This window comes from Lepidochelys kempii, chromosome 7, assembly GCF_965140285.1.
Source record: "Lepidochelys kempii isolate rLepKem1 chromosome 7, rLepKem1.hap1, whole genome shotgun sequence".
Taxonomy (NCBI): Eukaryota; Metazoa; Chordata; order Testudines; family Cheloniidae; genus Lepidochelys; species Lepidochelys kempii.
The window spans coordinates 68,979,181-69,005,452 of NC_136386.1; the positions used below are offsets into that span (position 1 = coordinate 68,979,181).

Genomic DNA, 26,272 nt, shown 5'->3' on the forward strand with positions numbered 1-26,272 from the left:
TGAGGCTATGTCATTTGTTAATGATGCGTCTCAACCATGTCCTTTGAATGTAAGTGCAGTTCATTTCCTCTCCTATAGGCAATGCCACTTCTTTATGTACCTCTGCTTATGGTCCTTAGCAATCACTGTTGCTTTCTTTACACTGAGGGTACTTAGTGTGACAAAATGGTCTCCCTTGAAATTTCATCCCTAATTTCAAGCCACTCAGTTTTTCTTCTGAAATGACTGTGGGTAAAAATGTTCCAGAGCACATAAGTGTCTTTTGGAAATGGGATTTATACACTTAGGAACCTGTGTCACTTGGTGATTTTGGAAGTTTTATCCTACATCAGAATGAAGGGGAAGCAGGGTACACATACAGCTCCTGGCATCAGGGGAATAGGGGGCACCCAGAATCCCTGGCAGGGGAGGAGAGAGTGGGTGGAATGCATGGAGTCCCTAAAATAAGAGTGGGAGGGGAGGGTTGCCTGGAGCCTCTAGTACAGGGGTCAGCAACCTTTCAGAAGTGGTGTGCTGGGTCTTCATTTATTCACTTTAAGGTTTTGTGTGTGTAAGCAGTGTCAGGATGAGCTCCACCCTGACATCTGGTGGTGAGGTGTGGCAAGTTGTGGAAAAGAACTTCAGGGGCTGATCTCATTTGCATAGGCACACCCACCACGCCTAGAATGAGACCATAGCTGCCCAAATGGTCACTTTGGCTGCTGTGGGATCCCCAGTGTCTCCGTTATTGGGGCAGGAAGAATAAATTGTTATTACCCTGATTATGGGAACTGTGCTTGGAACTGTACGTGGCCTTTTGTTATGATGGAGGGATTCACCATCAACTAAGTAGCACTCGCTAGGCAAGGGTCATGGGTTCCAAAACTGTGTGAAGGGAGAGAGGCTGGGGACAAGTATTAATACTTGGTGGCATGGGCCCCTTGGTGAGGGCCTTACATGCTGATTGCACTTCCTCCTCTCTCCACTGTAGAATATCAGAGCTAATGTTGATTTCATTAGAAGTCTAGTTATAGGCTGCTGAGCTCACTTTGGGCTGACAGTGCACCAGCACTGGGGCTCCCCTACTATAAGCTGAATTCACCTAAGAGCTGAAATCACTGAGTGTTGTGTTAAGTAGTGGGGGAGCCTGAAGATATATTGTGGAGCAGTTTGCGGGACGGCTGGTGAAGCAGTTCGACGCGGAGCAGTGTGTGGATGGCAGGAGCTGCTTGTGGGCCGTGGAGCTGAGTGAAGGAGTTCGTGGGGCAGCTGGCGGAGCGGAGCGCATCTGAGCGAAGGAGTTCGTGGGGCGGCTGGCGGAGCGGAGCGCAGCTGAGCGAAGGAGTTCGTGGGGCGGCTGGCGGAGCGGAGCGCAGCTGAGCGAAGGAGTTCGTGGGGCGGCTGGCGGAGCGGAGCGCAGCTGAGCGAAGGAGTTCGTGGGGCGGCTGGCGGAGCGGAGCGCAGCTGAGCGAAGGAGTACGTGGGGCGGCTGGTGGAGCGGAGTGCCGCTATGGGGCGGTCAGCTTCAGATCACGTAAGGTGCCTCTTACCCCCGTCCCATTTCCACCCAGGTTGGGAGGTAAAGCTCTGCCAATAAACTTTCGAACTCTGGGGCTGCTCTGACCAGGGACAGAGACTTTTGGGGCATTGGACTTTTGGGACTTTGGGTGATTTGGGGTTGCTGGACTCAAGAACCAAAGGGAAAAGGGCATGCCCCAATTTGCCTGGGGTGGGGTTGTTTTTGCTCATGGGTTGTGTTATGAATCCTGTTGGTGGTGTTTCCCCAACATAATGCCACATTGTTTCTCTCTGTTATTAAAAGACTTTTGCTACACTCAGACTAGGTGCTTGCGAGAGGGGAAGTATTGCCTCTTGGAGGCGCCCAGCGGGGGTGGTATATATTTGTCCCAGGTCACTGGGTGGGGGCTCGAGCCGGTTTGCATTGTGTTATTGGAATGGATCCCCTAGATATTGAACCCGGCCCTTGTTGCTGCCAACTCTGACGGGCAGAAGGGTTACATGTGCCAGTAATGCACTTAATGTTTTTAGAAGGTCTCTCTCGCGGTCTATATAACTAAACTATTGTAAAGTAAACAAGGTTTTCAAAATGTTTAAGAAGCTTCATTTAAAATTAAATTAAAATGCTGATCTTACGCCGTCGGCCCTCTCAGCCTGTTGCCGGCCTGTGGTTCCATTCACCTAGGCTGGCAGTGGGCTGAGCGGGGCCGGTGGCCAGGACCCCAGACTGGCAGTGGGCTGAGCAGCTCAACCCACTGCCACTCAGGCCGCTGCTGGTCTGGGGTTCCGTCCGCCGGCTCCTGCCAGCCAGGGTCCTGGCTGTCAGCCCCGCTCAGCCCGCTGCCAGTCTGGGATCCTGGCCCTGCCTACAGAGTGGGTACCTACCTTCTCCCCTGGTTCTAGCCCATTCTCTTCCTCTCTCTCTGCACTGAGCTGAGGGTGGGAGTGCACTGAGCACAGGGCTGGGGGTGAAGGAGCAGGTTGGGGCAGGGTCTGGCCAGGAGCTACAATGAGGGAGGGGGCTCAGTTTGGGTGTGGAGTACTTACCTGGGCAGCTCCCATTTGGTGTGAGGGGTGCAGGTGGGAATGTGGGGAGGGAGGTGCAGGAGCTCCTGTTCAGGGCTCAGGGTGGGGGTAGGAATGTGGGGGGTGCAAGAGTCAGGGCATGGAGTGGGGGGCTGTGAGGAGGGTGCAGGGCAGAGGGCTGTGTGTGTGTGGGGGTGTAGGGGTCAGGGCAGAGGGCTGGGGGTGTGGGCAAGAGTGGTTGGGGTGCTCCCAGCCCCCTGCCCAGAGTAGCTCATGGCAGGGGGCTGGAGGGGATATGCCCGGAGGGGATATGCCCTGATTCCACCCCCCTTCCCCAAGGCCTCATCCCCACCTCTTCTCCGCCTCCTTGCCGGAGCGGCGAGCTCGCTGCGGCTCCACTTCTCCCCCTCCTCACAAGGGCCATCAGTGGATCGGTGGCAGGGAGGGAGGAGGAGGAGGGGCAGGAACCCAGCATGCTCGGGAAGAGGCAGGGGAGGGGGGAGCTTGCCTGCCCTGCAGCAGCAGCTGCAGACCAAGCTTCTTCACCGTGCTCCCCCAGGGAGGGGGCGCAGGGGGCAGAGAAGAGTGGGTCGGGGCAGGAAGGATTTTTAACGGGATACTGCTGCCTGCTGGGGTCTCGGCCTGGTTTCGGCAGCAGGCTGAGTGGGGCCTGCGGCGAGGACCCGGCAGGCAGCAGCATGCCATTAAAAATCGGCTCACATGCCATCTTTGGCATGCGTGCCGTAGGTTGCCAACCCCTGGTCTAGTATGTGTAATGACCTTGACCAACAGAAGCAAAGTGTTCAACCCTCTAGTAACAGCAAGTGACTGAGTGAAATGAGGCCTAATAGTCCACTCAATGGCATTTTGCAATAACTTTCCAAGACTACTCCTGTTTCATTTCTAGTTTCAGGGAAAGTTCCAGCTATTAGTGGGAAGAAGTCTATCAGTTTTGGTGACAATTGGAAAAGTGGAACTCTAGAAAAGCCTGTTTTCCTCACAGGGTCCATTTGGTGCTGCAGGCTGAGGAGCATTGTGACAGCAGAGGTAATTCAGTCAGTCAGCACTTCCTCCCTCCCATTCATTTGCATAGTTCATTTCCATTGATTGAAGAGAGTCAGCAAATGAAACTGCAGGTCAGGACTGAGGTGCTTTGACATTTGTGGGGGTGGAGGGGTTCAGGACTGGACTAGTGGAGGCTGCTTTAGAACAGGAGCTATATTAACCGAGTAGGAGTGAGGCTGGAGACTTGCCCACATAATGACCTTAAAATGATTAGCATCCATAATTAAGATACACACACACTTTTGTTTTCCTATATTATGGTGGTGTGTGAGAGAGAGAGAGAGCCATGAAATCTAATATTATTGCACTCTCTAATAAGAAACAAACAATACTAGCTATCTTGGTCACTTTGATGGGTAATGAATAAGCAATCTTACCATTCCTGGCAAAGTTGGCAACAGCCAGTGCTCCTGTCAGCTGCAGCTGGGGGTGGTTGGATGCAAGCCAGGTACCAACCTTCTGGTAGATAATGCCACAGCCATTAGCAAACATCTTCTGCATGGATTCATCTGTGGTACAATAAATGAAGAGAAGCCTAAAAATACATCTAAGCTCTACTTTGCATCTATTATGGAATCATACTGCTCAAGGTTTCAGAAGTTTGTAGACTATTGTTTCCTCTAACAGAACATCAGAATTGGCAGGAGGCTGTGATTCTGTGAAGTGAAGGCTATAAAGTTGATCATTCTAGATGTCTTACACTAATCCATGCACTCAATATATGGCTAGTAGCCTTATGCAAGGTTCCCCATACTACTTTTAGCTATATGCTCCAGTCTTGCATGAAAGGACCATCTCCTTCAGAAGATGTGAAGTTATTCAGTCTTGTGGTAGTCTGCTAGCAGGTTTCTCCCAAGTAGAGGCATAATACAATAGCAGTTGTATATGACTATTTGGAGGAACAGAGCTGTTCACTCTGCTGAACTAATGCCTGTATAAATCTGTCCTGCAGAGTGCTAAGTGCCTTCATCTTCTCATGAAATCAGTACCTTGCAGGATGGAATCTTAAGTGGCAAGGTGATCACAGCTCAGATAAAGACTAGATCATGTAAAAGGGTGTGCGTGTGTGGGTGTACACGCACCCATAATCAATGCATGGAAATCTCCTAGGATTTACAAGTGGGGATTGAGGGAACAGTATGTATCTCCTGTGTTTCCAAGTGTTCAGTGTCAGTAGGTTACTCATTGAGATCTGCATAGGCTAAACGCAATCTTAAGAATGAAAGCCACAGATTTGTGATTAGTAATCTAGAACTAGTTCTTTATACTGAAATCCGAATATACTACAGTGTTTAACTCAAATGTTTGCCACAGCTTTGACCTTTAAGTTTAATTAAATTGTAAGTTACCTTGAGATTTTGGCAAAGGATGCAATGTAAATGCATAATTATGTGCAATTCTTTAATTCATGTAGCCCCAAATCCTGCAAAACTGTCACCCATACAAAGCCATCTGAACCAAATTACAATTAAGATCAGCAGAGATAGCTAACATTTTTCTGCTATACCCGATGGTTGAGCATAGATTCTATACGTCTCACACGTCAAAAGCAGCATCTCAGATGCCTTCTATGGCATTTTATGCTCAGTTTTCAAAACCTGCTGCTGTACTCTGTCCCTTCTCACAGTGCAGCGGTGTGACTGAGGAAATGAAAGGTCTGGGGCAGCAAAATGTATACTCTGAAAGGTCAGTTTTCAGAGTGGTAGCCATGTTAATCTGTATCAGCAAAAATAATGAGGAGTCCTTATGGCACCTTAAAGATGAACAAATTTACTTGGGCATAAGCTTTCATGGGTTAGAAACCACTTCACCAGATGCATGGAGTGAAAAAATACAGGAACAGGTATAAATATATGAAAAGATGGGGGTTGCTTTACCAAGTGTGAGGTCAGTCTAACGAGATAAATCAATTAACAGCAGGATACCAAGGGAGGAAAAATCTCTTTTGAAGTGGTAAGAGTGACCCATTACAGACAGCTCACAAGAAGGTGTGAGTAACAGTAGGGAGAAATTAGTATTGGGTCATTACAAAACGTAAACTTAATTTCCCCAACCACTCCCAGTATCGATTCAGGCCTAATCTGATGGTATCCAGTTTGCAAATTACAGTTCTGCAGCTTCACATTGGAGTCTGTTTTTGTCAGTTTTCTGTTGAAGAATTGCCACTTTTAGGTCTGTTGAGTGACCAGAGAGATTGAAGTGCTCTCCTACTGGTTTTTGAATGTTATGATTCCTGATGTCAGATTTGTGTCCATTTATTCTTTTGCGTAGGGACTGTCTGGTTTGGCCAATGTACATGGCAAAGGGGCATTGCTGGCACATGATGGCATATCACATTGGTAGATGTGCAGGTGAACAAGCCCCTGATGGTATGGCTGATGTGATTAGGTCCTATGATGGTGTCCCTTGAATAGATGTGGACAGAGTAGGCAATGGGGTTTGTAGCAGGGTTTGGTTCCTGGGTTGGAGTTTCTTGTTGTGTAGTTGCTGGTGAGTATTTGCTTCAGGTCGGGGGCTGTCTGTAAGCAAGGACTGGCCTGTCTCCCAAGCCATGAAAGCTTATGCTCAAATAAATTTGTTATTCTCTAAGGTGCCACAAGGACTTTTTTTTGTTTTTAGAAGGTCCGTGTTCTCCATTTTCAGTACATAGAAACATGTAATACTAAGTAATTTTAAATTCTTATGTTTCCTTCCTTCATTAATCCAGATGGCTCAAACACTTGCTCCATTTTTGAAGAATGAATGAAGAATGTATGCAATGAATATATTTAAATGGGTATTTAAATGTACTGAATGAGTTAAGGTGTATTGAAGGGAAAAAAATTGAGAACACCAGTCTGAGATTTCCATGTCAGAAGCCAGTTTACTTGAAAGGACCCCCTGTACTGTGAAATGCCTCCATGAGAAAGGGGGCAGACAGAGGGTGGTCATATAGACCTTCATTATTCAGCTGCAGAGCTTAGTCTGTAGAGACTTATGTAGGCACTGTCTGTGCTATAACACTAGTATTCTTAGTCCCTCTCTTCACATTATGGGCCAGATTGTGGAGCGACACTGGTTTACAGCAGCTAAGGATCTGGTCCTTTAAAATTGAGGTTAACTCAAGAAGTATATCGGGTCCTATATCTGAGCTTTCCTTTCTTTTGGGGAGGCTTGCATATTTCAGCGGCTACCCAGAGGAGCCAGGTTATCAGAAAGTTGGAGAAACCCAGTTCTAGATGGACTGGACTGACACACAAAGCCACAATTAAGAAGGCAGTACACTGTTCTAGGCAGAGGCTAGAAATGCAATAGGAGCAGGCATAGTGGCATTAAATGCCTGAGGCAAAAGGTGTATATGCTTGGAGGAAAATTGTGGCAACATGAGCATTACAATCATAGTGTAAGTGGGGGAGAAAAGAATGGCTGTTGAGGAGAATTCCCCCAAGGAATCTTGAAACAGGCTGCAGATGTGTCTGAAGAAAGGAAATAAAAGCACAGGAGCATATGGCAATCCCTGCTGCTAATGGGGCTTTCTGCTGCTTCTCCATGCATCTTACCTCCAAGGAGCAGAGACACAATGAGATCTGATGCAGCCTTCACACTGCACATATCTTCTGCTTGCGAACTGCCCTGGAGCCTCAGCAGGATCTCTGACAGTGCCTCATGCACACCTGCCTCTACCATTTGCACTTTCAAAGCATCTGCAGAGGTCAGGAGAACATGCATATTAATGGCTTCTCTTTGGGTCACTGCATAAAAAAAATGAATGCAAGGAGGCTAAATCCCCGATAAATTTTAGATGTTTCCAGGTGCAGTAATTTGTGGGACTCTTGTTCAGAAACAGGGATGTTGCCATTGGAATACACCTTTTAGATAGATCATTGTAATTTTTTGCATGGGTGGTGTGGGGGGAAGGCAACTGGGGAATTTCTATTGCAATTTATAATGTTTTGTGCTTTTAAAAATTACATTCCAGATCTCTTCTCACATAAAAGATATCACCCTTCTTATAAAGTAAGAACTGCAAAATACTAACAGGTGTATTGGTGTTGCCAAGTTGCAATTTGGCAGCACCATGGCTATATTTCTCAGAGTGGGGGATTTTTCTCCAGTGGTGTTAATATTGAGTTTGAACAAAACAAACAGCTTTGATAACATCTCTAGCTATTACTCTTCACTCCAGTGTGGGGAATGCTGTTTGACCACTCATTCCACTAGACTTGTTGCTGATAAACCCTGAACAAATTGTGTGATATAGCAATGTCTTGAACAAACCTAAATAAAACCCCACAAATATTGTGATGGAGGAAATGAAAAACTGGGCCATTTCAGGCATCCCAAAGAAGTTCCTTAGACATCATCTGAAAACGGGACTGTCCCTGTGAAACCCAGATGTACGATCTCTTTAATTATAAATAAATACACAAAAGTATTGTGCTAGAAATATCTTTATGGAAATACCATTTTCATGAAATTGTTGATTTAGCATTAACTATCATTTGATTCACTGAAGTAGACTGGCCTCGTTAGTCAACCATGGCTGATTGATTTTAGTAAAGGGGCTCTTTATCTCCATTTATACCCATTATAAAGTATCTTTTAAGATCAGTTCCCAGTAAATTTTCTAAGGTCCCAGTAATCTTCTGCATTCTCATACAGTATGGAGGCTGTGTGTATCATACACAAAATTATCAAATGGTTCATTTCGTACCATTCCCTCACCATATATTTTATTCAGGAATTTTTCCATTGACCTCAATCTGGCCAGGATTTCACCCATTGTTTCTATGAGGAGGGCTTATGACCTTGCCTCCAGTAATGGAATTCCACTGAAAACCCTGGAGTGTTCGTTGTAGCCACTATGCTAGTATCCTCCATACTAAGGAGCCTAGTCGTCAAGATAAGAGACCCCTTACCATTCTCCGCTAGCATCTGTAGAACCTCAATGATGGTTTCTATCCTCTGATGGTTCTCTGCCCTTCTCAGCTGCTTCACTAGATGTTCAGCAACCTTTGTCTTGCTTAGAGCTTCTTTAGCTATCTCTGTGTGGATAATATGATTTTGTATGTTTTAAAAAAACTCCTAGAGAGAAATGACTGGATGCTACTTTGAATCTAGTTGCCTTGCTAATTTGTTTGTTTAATACACGTAACATCTAATCATTGTTTTTTCCCTTTAAATCCCCTCAATCTGCCTCATTTTTCTTCTGCTTTCTAATCCAGTTGTCATTCCAGTTGCTATGCCTTTTTAATAATAGTCAAATCAACTGCTGTCCTAACTCCATTGCATTTAATGGCTTTATACCAGTGATGAATTGGTCTTGTGGTATGACAGCATGTACCACTTTACCAGAACATTTTCTCTGCAAAAAAGTATCCCAGCAAGAATCTAACCAATTTGTTCAGGATGGGCAGTCAAACTTTCCACACAAGCTCTTTCAAAAGCTTAACATATCTGTGCCATAATGCCATGAAATATAGAAGAAAAAAATGTATAAAGGACATGGCTGAAATAGAATATGTCCAGAATGCAGTATTGCCAACATTCTGAGTTCAGAAACAGTCAGCCCTTCCTCAAAAATCATGAGATTGGCTTAAAAATCATGAATTTTAAAAAAAGCCACTGAGTTTTGTCTTCTGTTGTGAGAGCCTTTAGGGTTTTTGTTAAGTTTTTTTTTATCAGCAACCATGAGGGCTAGAGACTCCTCCCCAAAAAAACCCCAAATTTGGGGTTCTCACAATCATAACACAGAATTTCCATAGAAAGAGAAATGAGAGACTTTACACCTGATTCTTCTCTCACTAATGCTTGTATGAATCAGGAGCAACTCCTTTAAGTCAATGGAGCTACACCATTTTTAAACCAGTGTAAGTGAGAAGAGAATCAAGCCATTTTATTAAGACATAAATGAATGGTAGAGAGAGAAGGTGCATCAAAAATTCCTAGTGTCCCTGGTCCTGTATGAGATACATGAAAAAAAGATACTTAATGAAATTAAATTGCAATACATTTAAAAAAAAAAAGTACTATCATACACTGAAGTCGGAGCTACATCAGTTTACACCAGCTAAGGACACAACCCATTCATTTTCCCTGGGAAGAGGCTAGGAGGACATGTATTGAATCTTAATTATTTGTGTGTGTGGCTGGTCAGCAACTGCTACAGGTTCTGGTGTTTAGTTATGAACGGTTAGAGAGTCTATCTAGGTTGGCCACAAGGGGGCATATAGCAAGGAGATAAGCCCCTGCGTAACAAGAAATAAAGACAGTCTTGCATTTATCCCAACCACAGGTGTCTAATCTCTATGCAGTGACTTTGCCTGATAGCAGGACAAACATTTGCCTACTATGGCCAACCCTACTTGTGGAAACACTGCCTAAGAACAAGCCAGTGGTAGCATGAGAAATGAAACCAACACAGTTGCAAATCTGGGAATGTTTTAATACCCACCTAGGCTTGCAAGGTTGCATAAAGCCAACAGGTTGACACGGACAAGTGGCTCACTGTCTGGGTAATCAGTTAATATCCTGACCAGTGATGTGATCACTCCTGCCTTCACCAGCTGCTCCTGAAGGTCACCTGGAAATCAAACGCATAGAAATGAAAGGCAACAGAAATTTCATCTTGGATTAATCCATTGTTATACTAACTAGGGCATGGAGGAGGCATCCCTAAAGTAAGAGTTAAAACAAAACGTTGCTACAAGATACAGACTAGAAATAAGGTACAAATTTTAACTGAGGGTAGTTAACCATAGGAACAATTTGGGTTGTGGTGGATAATCTATCACTGGAAATAATAAATTTAAGATTTTAATTATTTTTAAATGCTCTAGTTAAACAGGAATTAATTCAGGGAGATCAAACTTTGATCACACTAGTCCATCCATTCTGGCCTTCTATCACATGATCTTGACTCCATTATCCTTCCAAACTAAGTTTTACCTTGCAAATTCAGGTTAATATAGATCCAAATAGAAGTTCTGGATGTGGATGGAACAAAGAATTGGGGTCAAGAATCCTGCTGTGAAATTACAAGACCAAAAATAATAGGAGTACTTGTGGAGTACTCCTGTTCTTTTTGCAGATACAGATTAACACGGCTGCTACTCTAAAGACCAAACCTGCATCCCTAAACTCTACCCTCATGGTAAAACTGTTTTTTGGGAGCTGAACAGGTAAGCCATTATACAAGAGGTGTTAAGGCAATTGTAGTGGGAGTGAGCATGTCAGAGATGATACAACAGCCTAACATAGGTGACGACTAAAATGAGGTTTTGCAGTGCTTTAAGGATATCATTAAATTGAATGCTTACCTCATTGCAGGTAGTGTCAATAGCCCTAAAGTGTGGTGCAGGTAGGGAAGTCTGTAGCAGCACAAGATTCAGAACAAACTCCTCCAGACCATTATAGATTGTCTGAGCTTCTGTATAACACAGGCTGTAGAACGTCCTCAAAATAATTCCTAGAGCATCTTGTAGCAAAACATCCAATCTTCAATTTAAAATGGTCAGTGCTGTAGAATCCACCACAACTCTCGTGTGATGGGGTATCTGCCCCACATTGGCATGTAGGGAGGCTGCACAGGGAAGCAGCCAATAAGAGGTTGTGAGGAGCAGCCAATATAAGAAAAGCTGCAGGGCAGCGCAGAGTTAGTAGCTGCCTAGAGCTCAAGGAGGGAAGTTTGTGCTCCTAGCAAGAGGAAGGCTAGTACTTTGGATAGAGAGCAGTGTCTGAAGGCCCTGAGGTGAGGTGCTGGGGCACTAAGGGAAAGAGGCTGAAGGAAGCATAGCAATCATAGGGGAGTTAAGGAGACACACAATGTGGCTATCATCAACAGGGTACCTAGGCTGGGACCTGGAGTAGTGGGTAGGCCTGGGTCCTTGCACTGGAAATGGCTGGACAGTTGGACTGCAGTACTAACCCACAAAAGCGGGGAGCACAGATGGTTTCATGACACAGCCCTCTGGCCATATCATGAAGAGGATGCCACAGTACCTGGAGAGACATGGGTCAGAGAGCAGATGTGACTGTGGGCAAGGCACCCTAGGGAGAGGGTGTACTGCCCTAAAGAGCTCATCTCCAAGACTGCAAGAAGGCAGCACTGTCATGGTGAGTCACACCCCATCATACCTTGGTAAATTGTCCTAACGGTTAATTACCTGCACTGTTAAAAATGTATGCCTGGCCCTCATGTAGGTATATGGGAGGGGGAATAGGCAGAATCTTAGGTAGATCCCTTAGTGTCTCAGTCAGTAAAAATGACCTGGAGCATCAGGTGTAGAGGTGGTGCAGATTACTTTACCCACTGGAGCAGGATGAGAACTAGCAACCATACTGTGACTGATTCATAGTCTAGATCCAGGTGTGCTCCTGGGGCAGTGCAACCCTGTATCTTACGTGCAGTTTGTGACTCTGCCAAAACTTAGCTCTTTGCATTCTAGAATAATTGTGGTTGTTTCTGAGAAGATGTCTTTATGGAAAGATAAAGGTTCTAAACATGTACCATTACAGTATGTTCTATAGAAGGAAGACCACATTATGCTTTCATATTGCTTTAACAGCTGTTATCTTTCAGATAGAGAGGTAATCTGTGTTGTTCCAGTGCCAAAGAGTCTCAGAACATATAACAGCACTTTAGCACCTAGCTTGGTACAGCGTTTTTAGGTCTTAGAAGCCAGATCCTTAGCTGGTATATGTCAGCATAGCTCCACTGAAGTCAATGGAGCGGCATCAGTTTACAAGAGGTGGGAATCTGGTTCTAAATATACACAGTTTATTTTCCCTCTTATTTATGGGATTTTTGACAGACTCAGATAATTGTAGCTATTCTACACCTGAAGCACCCAATCTGCCTTATCACCTACAATATTTTAATTCCCAACATGTTGCATTCTGATTTGGGTTTCATCAAAATAACCCCCTGATGCCACAATATATGCCCAGATTTTTCCCTATGGCAAATTTTCCTAACAGTGAAAGAGCACTGCTTTTATAAACTGTTTTACCATGAAAGGCAGTGCAGCACAGTAGGCAAAGCAATGGACTGGGAATCAGAAGACCTGAGTTCTCGCTACTGATTTCCTGTGCGATCTATATCAAGTCAGTTATCTCAGTTTCCCTTCTTCCCTTTGTCTTGTCTATTTGTCTAACCTCTTTGGGGCAGGAAGTGTCTCTTGTTTACATATACAATGCTTAGCAGAATGGGGCCCTGATCTCAGTTGGGGTCTCTAGGCACTATTGTAATACAAATTGCAATTTAGTAAGAAGCAGTTTAATAAAGCATGCTGTTCTTAAGTGAAAGCTATTTAAATGATTTGGCTGGGGGGTTGGTATTAACTTACTGTAATTACAATGAATAAAAGTTATTCAAAAGTGAATCTAACCCCTTATAGTCTCCTTGTTGTCAAAACCATGCTGCGTTTGCTGGTATGGCTATTGTAGAAGCAATTGGAAACTGAACTAGCACCAAGGGTGATAGCACTACATATAAAGAACGTTAACCTCAGTCTAAGTAGAAAGCCCATGTGTTTTTTTTAAAAGACACCCTTACTACTGTAGCCAGAATGTACAGCACTCCTTCAGCAAATTGAGTACTTACTGTTTTCATAGCAGATGCGGCCAATGGCCCTCCCAGCATGAAGCAATGTCTCTTGGTCCGTGCTCTCCAGCAGAGGTACCAAAGCTAGAACCAAACCTGCTTCGATACATGGCTTCTTCATTTCCTCTACACAGACAGAGGAGAGAAGCTGCTAGGACCTTGCCTTATTGAAATAAAACCAATACATCAACTGCAAGGCCAATAATTAGCATCCATAGAACAGATAAGTGGATTGAAAGTAAACAGGAATAATGGATTTAACATTTATAGGAACACTTTACGTACCATTCTTTGCTATCTCTGCAATCACCTGGGCTGCCTTTACTGCACAGCTTGGATTGCCTTTGAGAATTTGAGCTAAAGTTGGGAAAATCCCACTGTTTGTGAGTAGGCTGGAGGATCTTTGCTCTGCAATGATAGAGAGTGTTAACAGTAATGGCAATGAATTTGCTTTATTCACTGTATCTGCCTTCATGGTTTCTGCAGAGGTCTAGGCAGTGTTGGAATCAAGGTCCTGATTCAGCAAGGTACTTAAGCGCCTGCCTAACTTTAAGCATACGCAGTCACTGGGACTACTAATTTGTTCAAAGTCAGGTAAGTGCTTAAGAACCTTGCTGAAGGGGCCCTGTGTGTCAGACCTTAGAGGGAAACATTTCCATCTTCGCCAACTGAGAAATGAACTGTGGATGGTATCTGGCCTGTCATCCAGCAGCTGCTCCTAGCAATTAGGACTGTCATCATACAGCTACCCCACAATAGGAATTCCTGCTGTCTCATCAAGTCTAATTGTCATCAGGCCACTGAGTCTTCTGAAGGATGGATATATAAACAAACACCGGCTGGCGGCTGGCGTCAGCTGGGAGAGTGGTGGGAGGGGGAAGGCTGGTCTTTTGAAAAAGAGCTGTAAGAAATGCTACTCTTTCCTGCTTGAGTACTGGCTGATAGTCTTTTTATGCTTTGACACTGGCTGAAGGAGGCTAAAACTTCAATAGGAAAAAGTGGGACTCCACCTGGTCATAATTTTTCCTAGTGTAATAGGTTGCCTTATTCTGTAGTCGGTCACACATACCTTCCATCATGAAAAGACAACTTCCTTCATATGCTATCCTGGAATAATTCCATGCTGTACGTAGATTTTTTTTAAGTTTATTTATTACTACCTGCTTTTACAAACAAAAACCCCAACCCAGGTAAATAGGCCATTATCATACACAAGTGACATTTAAAGACTGAAATCATGCTAGGCATTTTTAAACATATTACTTTGCTTGAACTACAACAATGTAACACAGCTGCTCTTAGCTCTGTGATGACAGGCATATCACTATCATGGTGTTTGTGATTCACCTCTTTTACTCTTAAGAGACTTCCTACTGTTGCTCTAAAAATCTAAAATGATTTACTTGTTTCTGGATACTGAGGAAAGGAAACATGTAATCTGAGGGGTTTTTTTGGATATGTTTTCTAAAAACACAATTTCTTCTAATGAAACTCAGTAACTAACTACATACACTATAATAAGTAAAACCAACATGTTTGTAAAAAGTTGCAAATAACAAGCTAAATATTACTGCAAACACAGCTAACAAGATTTCCTTCTTAGATTAAGAATAAGATTACAAGAGGTTTGTGTACAAAACTCAGCACAACTTTAAATATTGAGCTGCAATCAGCATTTGCATAATATTTTTGATTGAGGAATTTGGTGCCAAAGTACATGCCTGTGCTGACAGGTGCAAGCTTCCCCAGCAATACTGTTCTAATATACTGAATCCTTAAGTATGACATTCTATTTTTTCCAGTCCTGTGCCCCAGTGTGCAGAAAATACCACCTGTGCCAGATTATGCAAATCTTTGTTATGCAGAAAAATCACCGAGAAAATCTCTCGTGCATTTTTAACAGCAATGAGCCCAGTCCTGCAACCTTTTACTTGTGGACAAGTAAGGAAGATGTCTGGCAGTACTGGGCAAGATCCACTCCAGGACAGAGGGATCCTTGCATGCCACCGAGTAGGCATAAGAGCTCTTATGTCATCCCCTCTGCAGGTGGGGGAGAGGGTACAAGAATAGTTGAAATCTACTTGAAACATTTATTCTTGAGGTTCCTCAGGGGTCAATGTCTGAAATAAATTAAATGAGGAGGTAGGATAAAGTTCTGAAAATATGATTAGTGGGTTTCTTTCTAGGGCTGTCAAATGCAACTGTATTGCACAGAGCCTAACCTTCAAATGCAGGCCACATTGCCATGGCAACTGAATAAATCCCCGAGCTCTGAAGGAGAGGCAATAGTGCCGAGCAAATGCTGACAGGTAAAACCAACCCACCACCACCTCAGCAAAAAGTAAGTGAAGCTGCAAGTAATAAGAAATTAGGCCCCAGACAGGCCTATTTACTGAATCTTCAAAGGTGCATGGTTTTATTTTATTTTTGCAAGCAACATACTTGGGAGAAGCAAAGGGCTCTGGGGATAGGTTGGGACTGCCAGACCTTTCTACACAGCATCCTCTGGAAACACTAATAGGCTGACAATGCTTCAGAGAATGGAAAGCCAGATCTAGCCTGTATGGTACAGATGACTGTCACTGTCTGCAGCTTTAATATTTAAACCCATGGTGAATGAGTGTGAGCTGACCCCTTGATAATAATGAAAGAACAGCATTTCCCTGATGTCCAGTAGAAAGGCAGCTTGAAATTAGGTTGGCTTTTGTAACATTCCTCCTATCTGCAACAGCCTAGTGTTTTCATCTTTTCTGTCTCCTCCTCTTTTCTTGAGGGGTGGGGGGGGGAGCCTGGAAAGTGGGGGTGAGTAGATGGTGTGATTTGCAAATTGTTTGTGAATAAAAGTGGCATGTTTGATTTGTAGACCTCAAAGATAAACACCTTGAATGGCAATGGTTCATAACCCTGAAACGTTCACAACTCTGAACAAAACATTACAACTGAACATGGACTTAAATACAGCTTTGAAACTTTGCTATCCAGAAGAAAAAGTGCTTTTTTTAAGTAATTTACATTTAACACAGTACTGTATGGGGCGGGGGGGAATTTGGTCTTTGCTGCTGCCTGATTGTGTTCTTCCAGTTCCAAATGAGGTTTGTGACTGACTGGTTAGTTCATAACTCCAGTGTATGTAACTCTGAAGTTCTACTGTAATATTCATTTTGTGATGATTTGGATAAGCATGGTTTATTCCTGAAGATGGTCACAAATCCAAACTATTTCTGGAATTTTAGCACATGTTTATTCATATGAAAATTCCTAGCAGAAATTTGTTCATTTTCCTGTTTAAGTGAATTCACAAATCCAATCAGGGAGCAAAAATAACTTGACAAATGACCAACCACATACCATGGACAATGAGGAACAGAATGGAAGTGTACAATGTGATCAAACTGTAGACTGAAGTTTGTTACAGTAGTAACAGAACTTCCAACTTTGTAAAGTTGAATGCAGTGCTTCCTAAGTGAAAAGTAGATACTATGTCACTATTAGTGTATCAGCTTTTAGAAGAAGAAATTTGTATGACTTCTTTATTAAAATAAGTCCCAATGAGTGTAGACTTCAGATTTATTAAGGCTGCAGTTAGTTTTCTAGCCATAAACCTTTAATCACAGTCCAGTATTTTAATTCCTCTCTAAATGTATAACTTAGACCAGTACTTTATCATATGTTAGTTGTAATCTATTGGGGAAAGTCACCAAAGGATGATTTTAGGATTCAGGCATATTTTAGGTAAGAAATTAAACCTGGAGTTTCTTTGCCCCTTCAAAGATTTTTTTGAACAGTATATTTGTCTGCTCAGTCAGACTTGGAGACTCCCAGAGTTTTACATTGCTCAAATGATTGATTTAAATGGAACAGGGAATGGGCCAGCAGCTTCAATACAAGTCTCTTCATATCATCTTAACTACACTGTAGCTAATGGCTATAGTTTGGAATCGGCAGATATAATTCCCTTTTGTAAATCTCAGCCTAGGAGGGAATGTAGTTTGTTTTAAGGCTATCCCAATTATTTCTCTTCTGCTTAAACCCTCCCAGCTCTGATTTACTCTTAAGGTTCTACAGTAGTCAGTCTTCCAATAAAGAACTTCAGTTCAAGCAACTGGCTTGCAATTCATTAGTCTCAAGTACCTTTTGAGGACTAATAGGAAATTTCCACTGAAGCTAAATAATCAAGGCTGGATCATCCCCTCCATTGACAGATCTCAGCAGCAGCCCTCAAATATCTCCCCACACAATGCCCTTGGAACCCCCTAGAAACCCATCTGCTGGAGCTCCACGGGGTTATGCTGGTGTAGAAACCAGTGAAGGGTTAGGAATTTATGGGCCCATTAGCTAGGAGCTGGATATTGTTTTTAATATTGCTGCCTTAAAGCACTCGCCTGGTAGAGTAGGACAAATTAATTAATCAGTTAGCCTGTTTGCAACAGAAACTTCCCACTCCCCAAAACAGCAGCAAACAGGGATTTTAGGAGTGATCTCTTTATCTAATAGATATAGTCATGATAGGTAACAAGTCCTCAGGAAGTCTGCTGGTGTGGCTAGGCAATGAAAAATGGTTCGGATTGATACTTAACTGTCTTCGGCCAGAGCCAGAAGAATCCCATTTAAACTTTCAAGGATCTGACCTTCAGTTTCATCTCCAAAGATTTTGAGACATTCCAGGTGTTGATTTAGGGACTCTGTTTAAAGAGGAAACAGATTTTAACAGATCTCCATGACGCCATTTCATGAAGGGTCTAGGCACTCTTAAGCACAGTCACAAGAAGACATATTGCATCGAAAAGAGTGGCCCAAATCTATCTTTGTTCCAGATCTCAGATAACGGAATTGCTATGAAATGTCTGAGGTGGAAAGGCACTCTAGGTAGTGTAGGCATAGATCTTGCTGGGCATTAGTAAGCTTGCCTAACCTTTGAAGGTAAGGTTAGACTGTAAACAAGAGTGTGACAAGCTGTGTGCTGAAGAGAATATTTCTGGGCTCGCCAAGATAAGCCAGAACACACTGAACTGATAAGTGAAGTGTAGATAAGGTGAGAACATAAGTGATGGAGCATGTAAGGACCAATACAGTGTTCAAACCAATTACATTCAAGTAGTATAGATGTTAGTAGGTAGGAAAAGTGTACATAAACTGTGTAGTCTGTGATATGATTTGGAATTGTAGTATCAACTATACCTAAATCCCCAGTGTCTGGGCCTGCCAAGTGTGGGCATAGAGCTGTTACTTGGCTAATTTGCAAACTGGACACAATTAACTTAGGCTTGAAAAAAGACTGTGTAATGACACATCCACTCCCAAAGTAAAACTATTTCCCCATATTTATTCTCTTCCTCCTCCCCCACTGTTCTTCACATGTTTTTGTGAACTGCTGGCAATGGCCCACCTTGATTATCACTACAAAAGGTTTTTTCCTCTCTCCTGCTGGTAATAGCTTACCTTACCTGCTCTCTCTCATTGCAGTGTGTGTATGGTAACACCCATTGTTTCATGTTCTCTGTGTATATAAAATCTCCCCATTGTATTTTCTACTGCATGCATCCGATGAAGTGAGCTGTAGCTCACAAAAGCTGATGCTCAAACACATTTGTTAGTCTAAGGTGCCACAGGTCCTCCTTTTCTTTTGGCTAATCAAGTAACCTGAGCGATGAGCTGGAACTGAACTGAGTTGTTGGATCCCAGAGAACTGGCGACATGTTCTGGATCAGTTGAGTGGAAAAGGTCTGAGGGAATCTCAACTGGTATTACAGACATTAATTACTGAGCTCATTTTGTCTTACTTGAGTTCAGAATTCCCGTATCAGCTAGGGCCACAACTAGCAGTTGCACAGGAGTACAGTTTACCAAGGTCAAGTATACAAGAAAATACTGCTTTGCATAGATATGCAACTAAATATATATAGACACACACACACACACACACATTACATACACACACACAAATTTGCCCCACTGTACTGTTTTTTTTTTTAACTAAAAAGTACTTTGAAAAGTGCTGAGAAAGAAAAATGACTAGACAGAGGGGCAAAACATCAGAACTGTTTTTCCCCCCCAAGCACCTCTTCCTCCTCTGCAGACATGACCTTTGGTAGTAGAATAAAATGAGACCCTGACCAATTCACTCATGGTTTCAGTTTAATAAAACGTTCATGCATCTGAGGAAATTTGGCAGAACCAATAACAAGTAGCTCAGGTGTTGCCCATTCCTAGAAGGGATTAAAGAGGATGCACACATTTTTAGACTTTTTTTTGGGGGGGGGGGGGAGTATGTTATATTTGGTTTTGGATGAACAGTGATGGGGAAGAGAAGATTTTGAAACAAGGATCTGTACTTTTAAGAAAATCATTCAAGCTTCTTTAAGTGTGAGTGATTACTCTGATCTATATTTCCAGAAACCCACAACGAATGTATACCACTCCCAATCATGTTGGTGTGGTGTTTGATGATTTATGGCCTGAGTTCGTGGGATGTAGACTACAGAAATTACATTGAAGTGTGCTGAGCCTTTGTTATCGCAGCTGCAATAAAACAATTTTTACTCCACAAACTGGTCACTAAGAAGTTTGTTTTTCCATAAAAACACTTGCAAAGACTCACCCCAGAAAATTTTTTGCATTTTCCTAGTAGTGATAATTCATCATTCCCATTTTTGGTGTTGTAGTGACGCTCATGACATTTTTGCTATTTTCTCTCTCTGGGTATGTCGATTAAGTGAGGTGAGTTTTTCTAAATGCTGGTGTGCATGCTGTGCGGGAGCTGTTTTTCTCCAGCAAAATCACTGGTGTCTTGTGCTGTTTGTTTTTAAAGGGAGTGGAGCAATATTGAAGGTTATTATTGCCTATGGGGCAAAAGTTGTTTTTGGTTGAAATGGAAAAAAGCAATTAGACTCAGACTTTAAGGCTAGAAGGGACCATTGTGATCTTCTAGTGTGACTTCCTGCACGTTGCAGGCCACAGAACCTCACCCCCCGCCCCCCGTAATAGACCCCCTAACCTCTGGCTCAGTTACTGAAGTCCTCAAATAATGGTGTGAAGACTTCAAGTTACAGAGAATCCGTGACTTACTCTAGTTTAAAACAACAAGTGAGCCAGGCATAATACTGTAGAGGAAGGCAAAAAACCCCAGGGCCTCTGCAAATCTGGCCTGGGGGGAAAATTCCTTCCCAACCCCAACTATGGTGATCAGTTGAACCCAGAACATGTCAGCAGGACCCATCAGCCAGATATCTGGGAAAGAATTCTCTAGATAGGTAGGTCTCCGAGTTACTACAGTGTGCCATTTCTGGCCACTGGAGATTTTTGCTACCAGCAGTTACAGATGGGCCACACGCCATTGTAGGCAATCATACCATCCTCGCCATAAACTTATCAAATTCAGTCTTGAAACCAGTAAGGTTTTTTGCCCTCACTGCTTTCCTTGGAAGGCTGTTCCAGAACTCCATTCCTCTGATGGTTAGAAACCTTCATCTAATTTCAAGATATTTAGGCTAACAAGTGAAGCTCCTTGAGTCTCCTCGCATAAGGCAGATTTTCCATTCCTCTGATCATCCAAGTACCTGCACCTGTTCCAGTTTGAATTAACCTTTCTTAACATGAGGGTTCAGAATAGCACACAGTATACCAGATAAACACTCACCAGTGCCTTGTGTAACGTCAATAACATTTCCCTATTTCTACTGGAAATTCCTCACTTGATGCATTTTAGGATTTCATTAACCTTTTTCACAGCTGCATCACAGTGGCAATTCATGGTCAACCTGTGATCAGCCAATACACCCAGGTCTTTCTCCTCCTCTGTCACTTCCAGTTGCTTATAGCAAAAATTCTTATGCACTTAGGGACTAACCACCACTTTGCACTATTAAATTTCATCCCATTTTTAATTACTCCAGTTTTCTAGGTCCTCCAGATCTTCCTGTATGATATTCCTGTCCTACTGTATTGGCAATACTCCCAACTTTCAGAGGGGTAGCTGTCTTAGTCTGTATCCACAAAAACAATGAGGAGTCCGGTGGCACCTTAAAGGCTAACGTTTATTTGGACATAAGCTTTTGTGGGTAAAAAACCCACTTCTTCAGATGCACGGAGAGAAAATTACAGATGCAAACATTATTATACTGACACTTGAAGAAAAGGGAGTTACCTTACAAATGGAGAACCAGTGCTGACAGGGCCAATTCAAATCAGGTTGGATGTGGTTCCCCTCCCAATAATTGAGGAGGAGGTGTCAATACCAAGAGAGGGAAAGTTGCTTTTGTAGTGAGCCAGCCACTCCCAGTCCCTATTAAAGACCAAATTAATGGTGTTAATTTGCAAATGAATTTTAGTTCTGCAGTTCTTTGAAGTATGTTTTTGAAGGTTTTTTTGGTTGTAGTATGGCTACTTTTAAATCTGTTATAGAATGTCCAGGGAGATTGAAGTGTTCTCCTACTGGCTTTTGTATGTTACTGTTCCCGATTTGTGTCCATTTAAAGTAGACATACTACAACAAAAAGGCAATGACTTAAATTGCAGCAAGGGAGGTCTAGGTTAGACATTAGGAAAAGCTTCCTAACTGTCAGGGTAGTTCAGCATTGAAACAAATTGCTATGGATGTCCCTTCCAGGCCTACGATTCTTTGAATTAATTTCCCTTTTAACCAGTTTCTTATCCACCTTTTTAATTCTCCTATGAATCACCATCTTCTCCAATTTAACTAATAAATTCCCATGTGGAAATGTATCAAATGCCTTACTGAAACCCAGGTAGATTTGATCTACTGCATTTCCTATTTAATTAATAAGATAACTGTTTTTTTTTTAAAGTGATTTTTTTTAAACTGTTTTTTTTTTGGTCTGGCACCTTTGTACAATGTTGTATTTTATCTCAATTACCATTTGCCTCTATGTCCTTAACTAGTTTCCCTTTCAAAATTTCTTCCAAGACCTTGAATACAACTGAGGTCAAACTAATGGGCCTGTAGTTTCCTGGATTGTTTTTTTCCCCTCTCTTAAAAATAGGTACTACATTAGAAATTCTCCCATTACTTTACAGATTAAAAATCCTTGCTATGGGACTTGCAATTGTGTGTGCCAGTTCATTTAATATTCTTGGATGATTATCCAGGCCCCCTGATTTGGTCCATTAAGCTGTTTGGGTTTGACTTCCACCTCGGATGTAGTAATTTGTACTTCCATATCCTTGTCTCCTTGCATTGGTGTATAGGCATTTAAGTTGTTTGTGCTTGGCCTCACCTCAATTCCTTGCCTGATTTGGTACAGTCATTCCACTGCCAGTACTGCTTGCCTGGCTGTTAGTATCATTGGTGCTGGCGCTACCTTTCCTCTTGACATCAATTCTCCTACCTTCTATTCCACTCACTTGATTTCCCTTCCCCTCAACATTAGACTCGGGCATGGAAATTGGTGGAGATGGTTGGGAGACTTGCAGATTTCTAGTTTAAAGCTCTTTTAAATCAGTTGTGCCAATTTCCCTCCCTATTCAGGTAGGGTCCATCCCATGACAACAGTCCTCTCCCGTGAATGCTTTCCAGTGGTCTAACATCACAAAGCCCTCCTTCTAGTGCCATTGCCTGAGCCATCTGTTGATCATAATAATCTGTCTAGCCTTCGTTGTCCTCCTCTAGGGACAAGTAGATTCCCACTGAAGATCACCTCGGCCTCTATTTTTTTAAGCGTCTTCCCCAGCTTTGCATAGTCTCCCTTGATGTAATACAGGAGAATCTAGCAGTATCATGAAGGAACATCAGTGGACTCTTTCCAGCTCCTATTGGGGTCCTTTTCAGCCTCAGGTCCACATCCTGTATCTTAGCTCCTGGTAAACAGCACTCCCTTCTGTTCTCTGGATCTGCTCCGATGACAGGCCTTAGTAGGGAGTCCCCAGTCACGAGAATCTGCCTCTTTCTGGTGTTGGTGCAATTCTCAGCCTTCCCCGGTCTGTTTTTTGGCTGCAAGCCATCTTGTCTTTTGTTCTCATCTACAATCTCCATTGATTTTCTGTCTCTTCTTGTAGGACTAGCTGCTCTTCTCTTCTTCCTTGCTCTCCCACCTTCCGTTATTGCCTGCGATTCATTTTCCAACTCAGCAAACCTGTTCCTGAGCTCTCCTTCACTAGCTCGTCCTTTCTTCTGGCTAGTTCTCAGTCTCATGCTTCCACTTTCCTTATCCAGCAGTCTCCCCTCCCAGTTCTCCAGTCCAGCTTGCATCTGCACATCTTGAGTTTTCCATTCAATCACTTCTTGCCATGCCTCCATCATCTGCTCGAATCCCTTCAAAACTCAACCATAGTTTCTATCTACATCTCCAAACCTTAGATCTTCTCTTCCATCAGATCTATCAGGCAGCATTTCATACAAATGAAGCACTTCTCAGATACCTTCTCCAAGATAATGTACATGCCACCTTCCACATCTGAAGATCTTCATTGTCTTCTCCATTCCCTGGGTCACTACTGTGACATTGCACTCCATATGATTTTATGAAAATATGCTAATAAGTGTGAATATAATGTAACTGGAATATGCTTCATGCAAAAGGTCTCTTGTAAGGTATCATTACAAAGCTTATAATTTGAGTGTGTTCATCCTATTTGTATAAATGTATCTGAAACTAGAAGTATAAAAATATAACTGAGGTACTATTGTAATTATGCCAAGGGTGGGCCATTAATGGTGGTTTAGAATCTTGATGGCTCCCATCAACTAGGACAATTGACTGAAGGTGGTTCTGTTTACTTGCAAGCCATCCTGTGAGTCAGGCTGGGAAGAATGAAGTTTTGGGGTCTCACAGGACATGTGACTGTCACCTGGTACTGGAATCCATCTTTAACCTGGTTTAACATTTAGAAAGAGGGGTGGGGACCTAGAGAGAAAAGATTCCTCCCTTGTGCCAAAGCCATATAAGGGGAACAAAGGAGGCTGCAGTCATGAGAAATCCCCCAGCTACCACCTGAGCAGAACAGGACTGTACCAGGGAAAGGATTGGGCCCAGACTGGGAAGGAGTTTAGTCTGTGCAAGAAGCTTATTGGAACATCTCTGAGGGTGAGAGTTAGCTGCATTTAGTTTCCTACTGTGTTAGGCTTTGACTTGTATGTTTTTGTTTTATTTTGCTTGGTAATTTACTTTGTTCTGTCTATTACTTGGAACCACTTAAATCCTACTTGTTATACTTAATAAAATCATTTTGCTTATTAATTAACCCAGAGCAAGTAATTAATACTTGGGGTAGCAAACAGCTGTACATCTCTCTCTCTGTGTTATAGAGGGCAAGCAATTTATGAGTTTACCCTGTGTAAGCTTTATACAGAGCAAAACGGATTTATTTGGGGTTTGGACCCCACTGGGAATTGGGTATCCTGGTGCTGGAGACAGAAGCACTTCTTAAGCTGTTTTCAGTTAAGCCTGCAGCTTTTGTGGGATGTGGTTCAGACCTGGGTCTGTGTTTGCAGCAGGCTAGTGTGTCTGGCTCAACAAGACAGGGTACTGAAGCCCCAAGCTGCCAGAAAAAAAGGGCTCAGAGGTAGTCTCAGCAAATCAGGTGGCAGTTCCAAGGGGCTTTCTGTGACCCAACCTGTCACAACTACCACTGCTGTCTATGTAGCAGTCATAACCTTCCCTCCTGTCAAAGAGAAGGCACACATGCACTCCCTCCTGCAAACTCCCCTTAGAAACTCCTACTAAAACTCCCCTGCTTCCAGCTCTGTGCCATTGGCTGGCTGCCTTTATAGGCTCCCTAAGCAGGGATCTACGTGATCAAATGCTCTGCTTCTCTCAGCATGCTGCCCCTACCAGCCCCTGCACATCTCTCCCCCCCCCCACACTGGCAGGTTTGGCTGTGAAAATATTATACTTTGGTGTTTTATAGTAATTGCTGTGCTATTAAAAAGGGCCAGATTCCCAAAAGGATTTATTTGATCAATTTCTTTCTGTTCAATGTCCTTATTTATCCTGAGTAACACACTGTAGGCATCGATCTGTATTGGAGAGGTTTTATAATTAAAAGACCTATTGTGCTTTTGTCTGAGCACTTAACTTTCCCCAAAACCACATGCAAAGGACAACACAGACAGGGGAACCAACAGGGGAAGTGTCAAAGCAAAGCAACTTGTGAAATTATAGCACTGCTTAGTGGTGCAAATACAGCAAGAACCCCTGGAATAGGGAAGTGGATAAGAAGAACCATTTCTTCTAACTTACTGAAAGAACTTAGTGAAGCTATCTCCCTTTCTGTAGGGCTATGCACATGAAAGTAACAGAATTATATATTTTAAAGGGATTTCATTTGAGTTAAAGGATTCCAGAATGCAGCTTTAAGAAATGCCACAACAACCACCCTGATAGTTGTGCAGTCTTTAGGTTACGTTTCTTAAAATGTAGCTAACAGGCAGGGTTATAAATGCTGACAAAAATATTGAGGCAGATTGGGGTCAGAGTGAATGGTCTGGTGCCTCCTAGGATTCTCCCTTTTAAAGATTCCCAACCCCATAAGACAATCTGTTTCATCTCTAATCATGGCAATGATATCTTAGCTATCTTAAGAAATTCCAAACTAAATCTCTAATATTTGAAATTGAAAAGGCAGAAAACTCAAAGGAGGTTGTTTTAAAACTAGCATGCAACAGAATCAGCATTATCCTGGGCTATTCATGTAGCCTGGTAATTAAAAATCCAGGTGCTCTGTTATTCCTCTAGGGACTAGATCAGTCAAAGTAACACCATATGGACAATGACACTCAGTCCTTGAAAATATTCCATTTGGTTAAAATCCATTGTGTTATAGCGGTTATTTTAATTCCATAAGAGAATAAGAAGTGGTAGAATAAAAGCTATGTTCAAGAAAGACTGACTTGAAGAAAAAAAACTTTCAAATATCTGTTTTTTTTTAAATGCTCCTTTAGATGCTGCTATCCATCTTCCCCCGACCCCCAAATTGTTTGCTATTTACTAGAGCTTGAGTGTAATCAGTGTAGGACTGATCCTACTCATCTTCCTTTGTTTGAGCCTAAACTGGAGTTATGTGGCCAAAGAAAAAAAAGTCACCTCAACCCTTTCATTGAGAGCAGATCACAATGGCACAAATACAGGTTATTCCTTAAGCTGTATG

The 26,272-nt window shown here is 42.8% G+C and overlaps 1 protein-coding gene across 1 annotated transcript in view; it reads right to left on the reverse strand.

The window, feature by feature from the left end:
- The window catches only part of LOC140914736 (rap1 GTPase-GDP dissociation stimulator 1), a 43,380-nt gene extending 19,954 nt beyond the window's left edge, over positions 1-23,426 (reverse strand). The window contains exons 1-8 of the mRNA XM_078853929.1: positions 22,925-23,426; positions 17,749-17,853; positions 13,457-13,579; positions 13,172-13,297; positions 10,022-10,150; positions 8,487-8,612; positions 7,128-7,271; positions 3,966-4,097 (exon numbers count right to left, since the gene is read on the reverse strand). Coding sequence (XP_078710055.1) covers positions 3,966-4,097; positions 7,128-7,271; positions 8,487-8,612; positions 10,022-10,150; positions 13,172-13,297; positions 13,457-13,579; positions 17,749-17,853; positions 22,925-23,426 — 1,387 coding nt within the window. The remainder of the gene's footprint in view (positions 1-3,965; positions 4,098-7,127; positions 7,272-8,486; positions 8,613-10,021; positions 10,151-13,171; positions 13,298-13,456; positions 13,580-17,748; positions 17,854-22,924) is intronic.
- Positions 23,427-26,272: the final 2,846 nt, after the last annotated feature.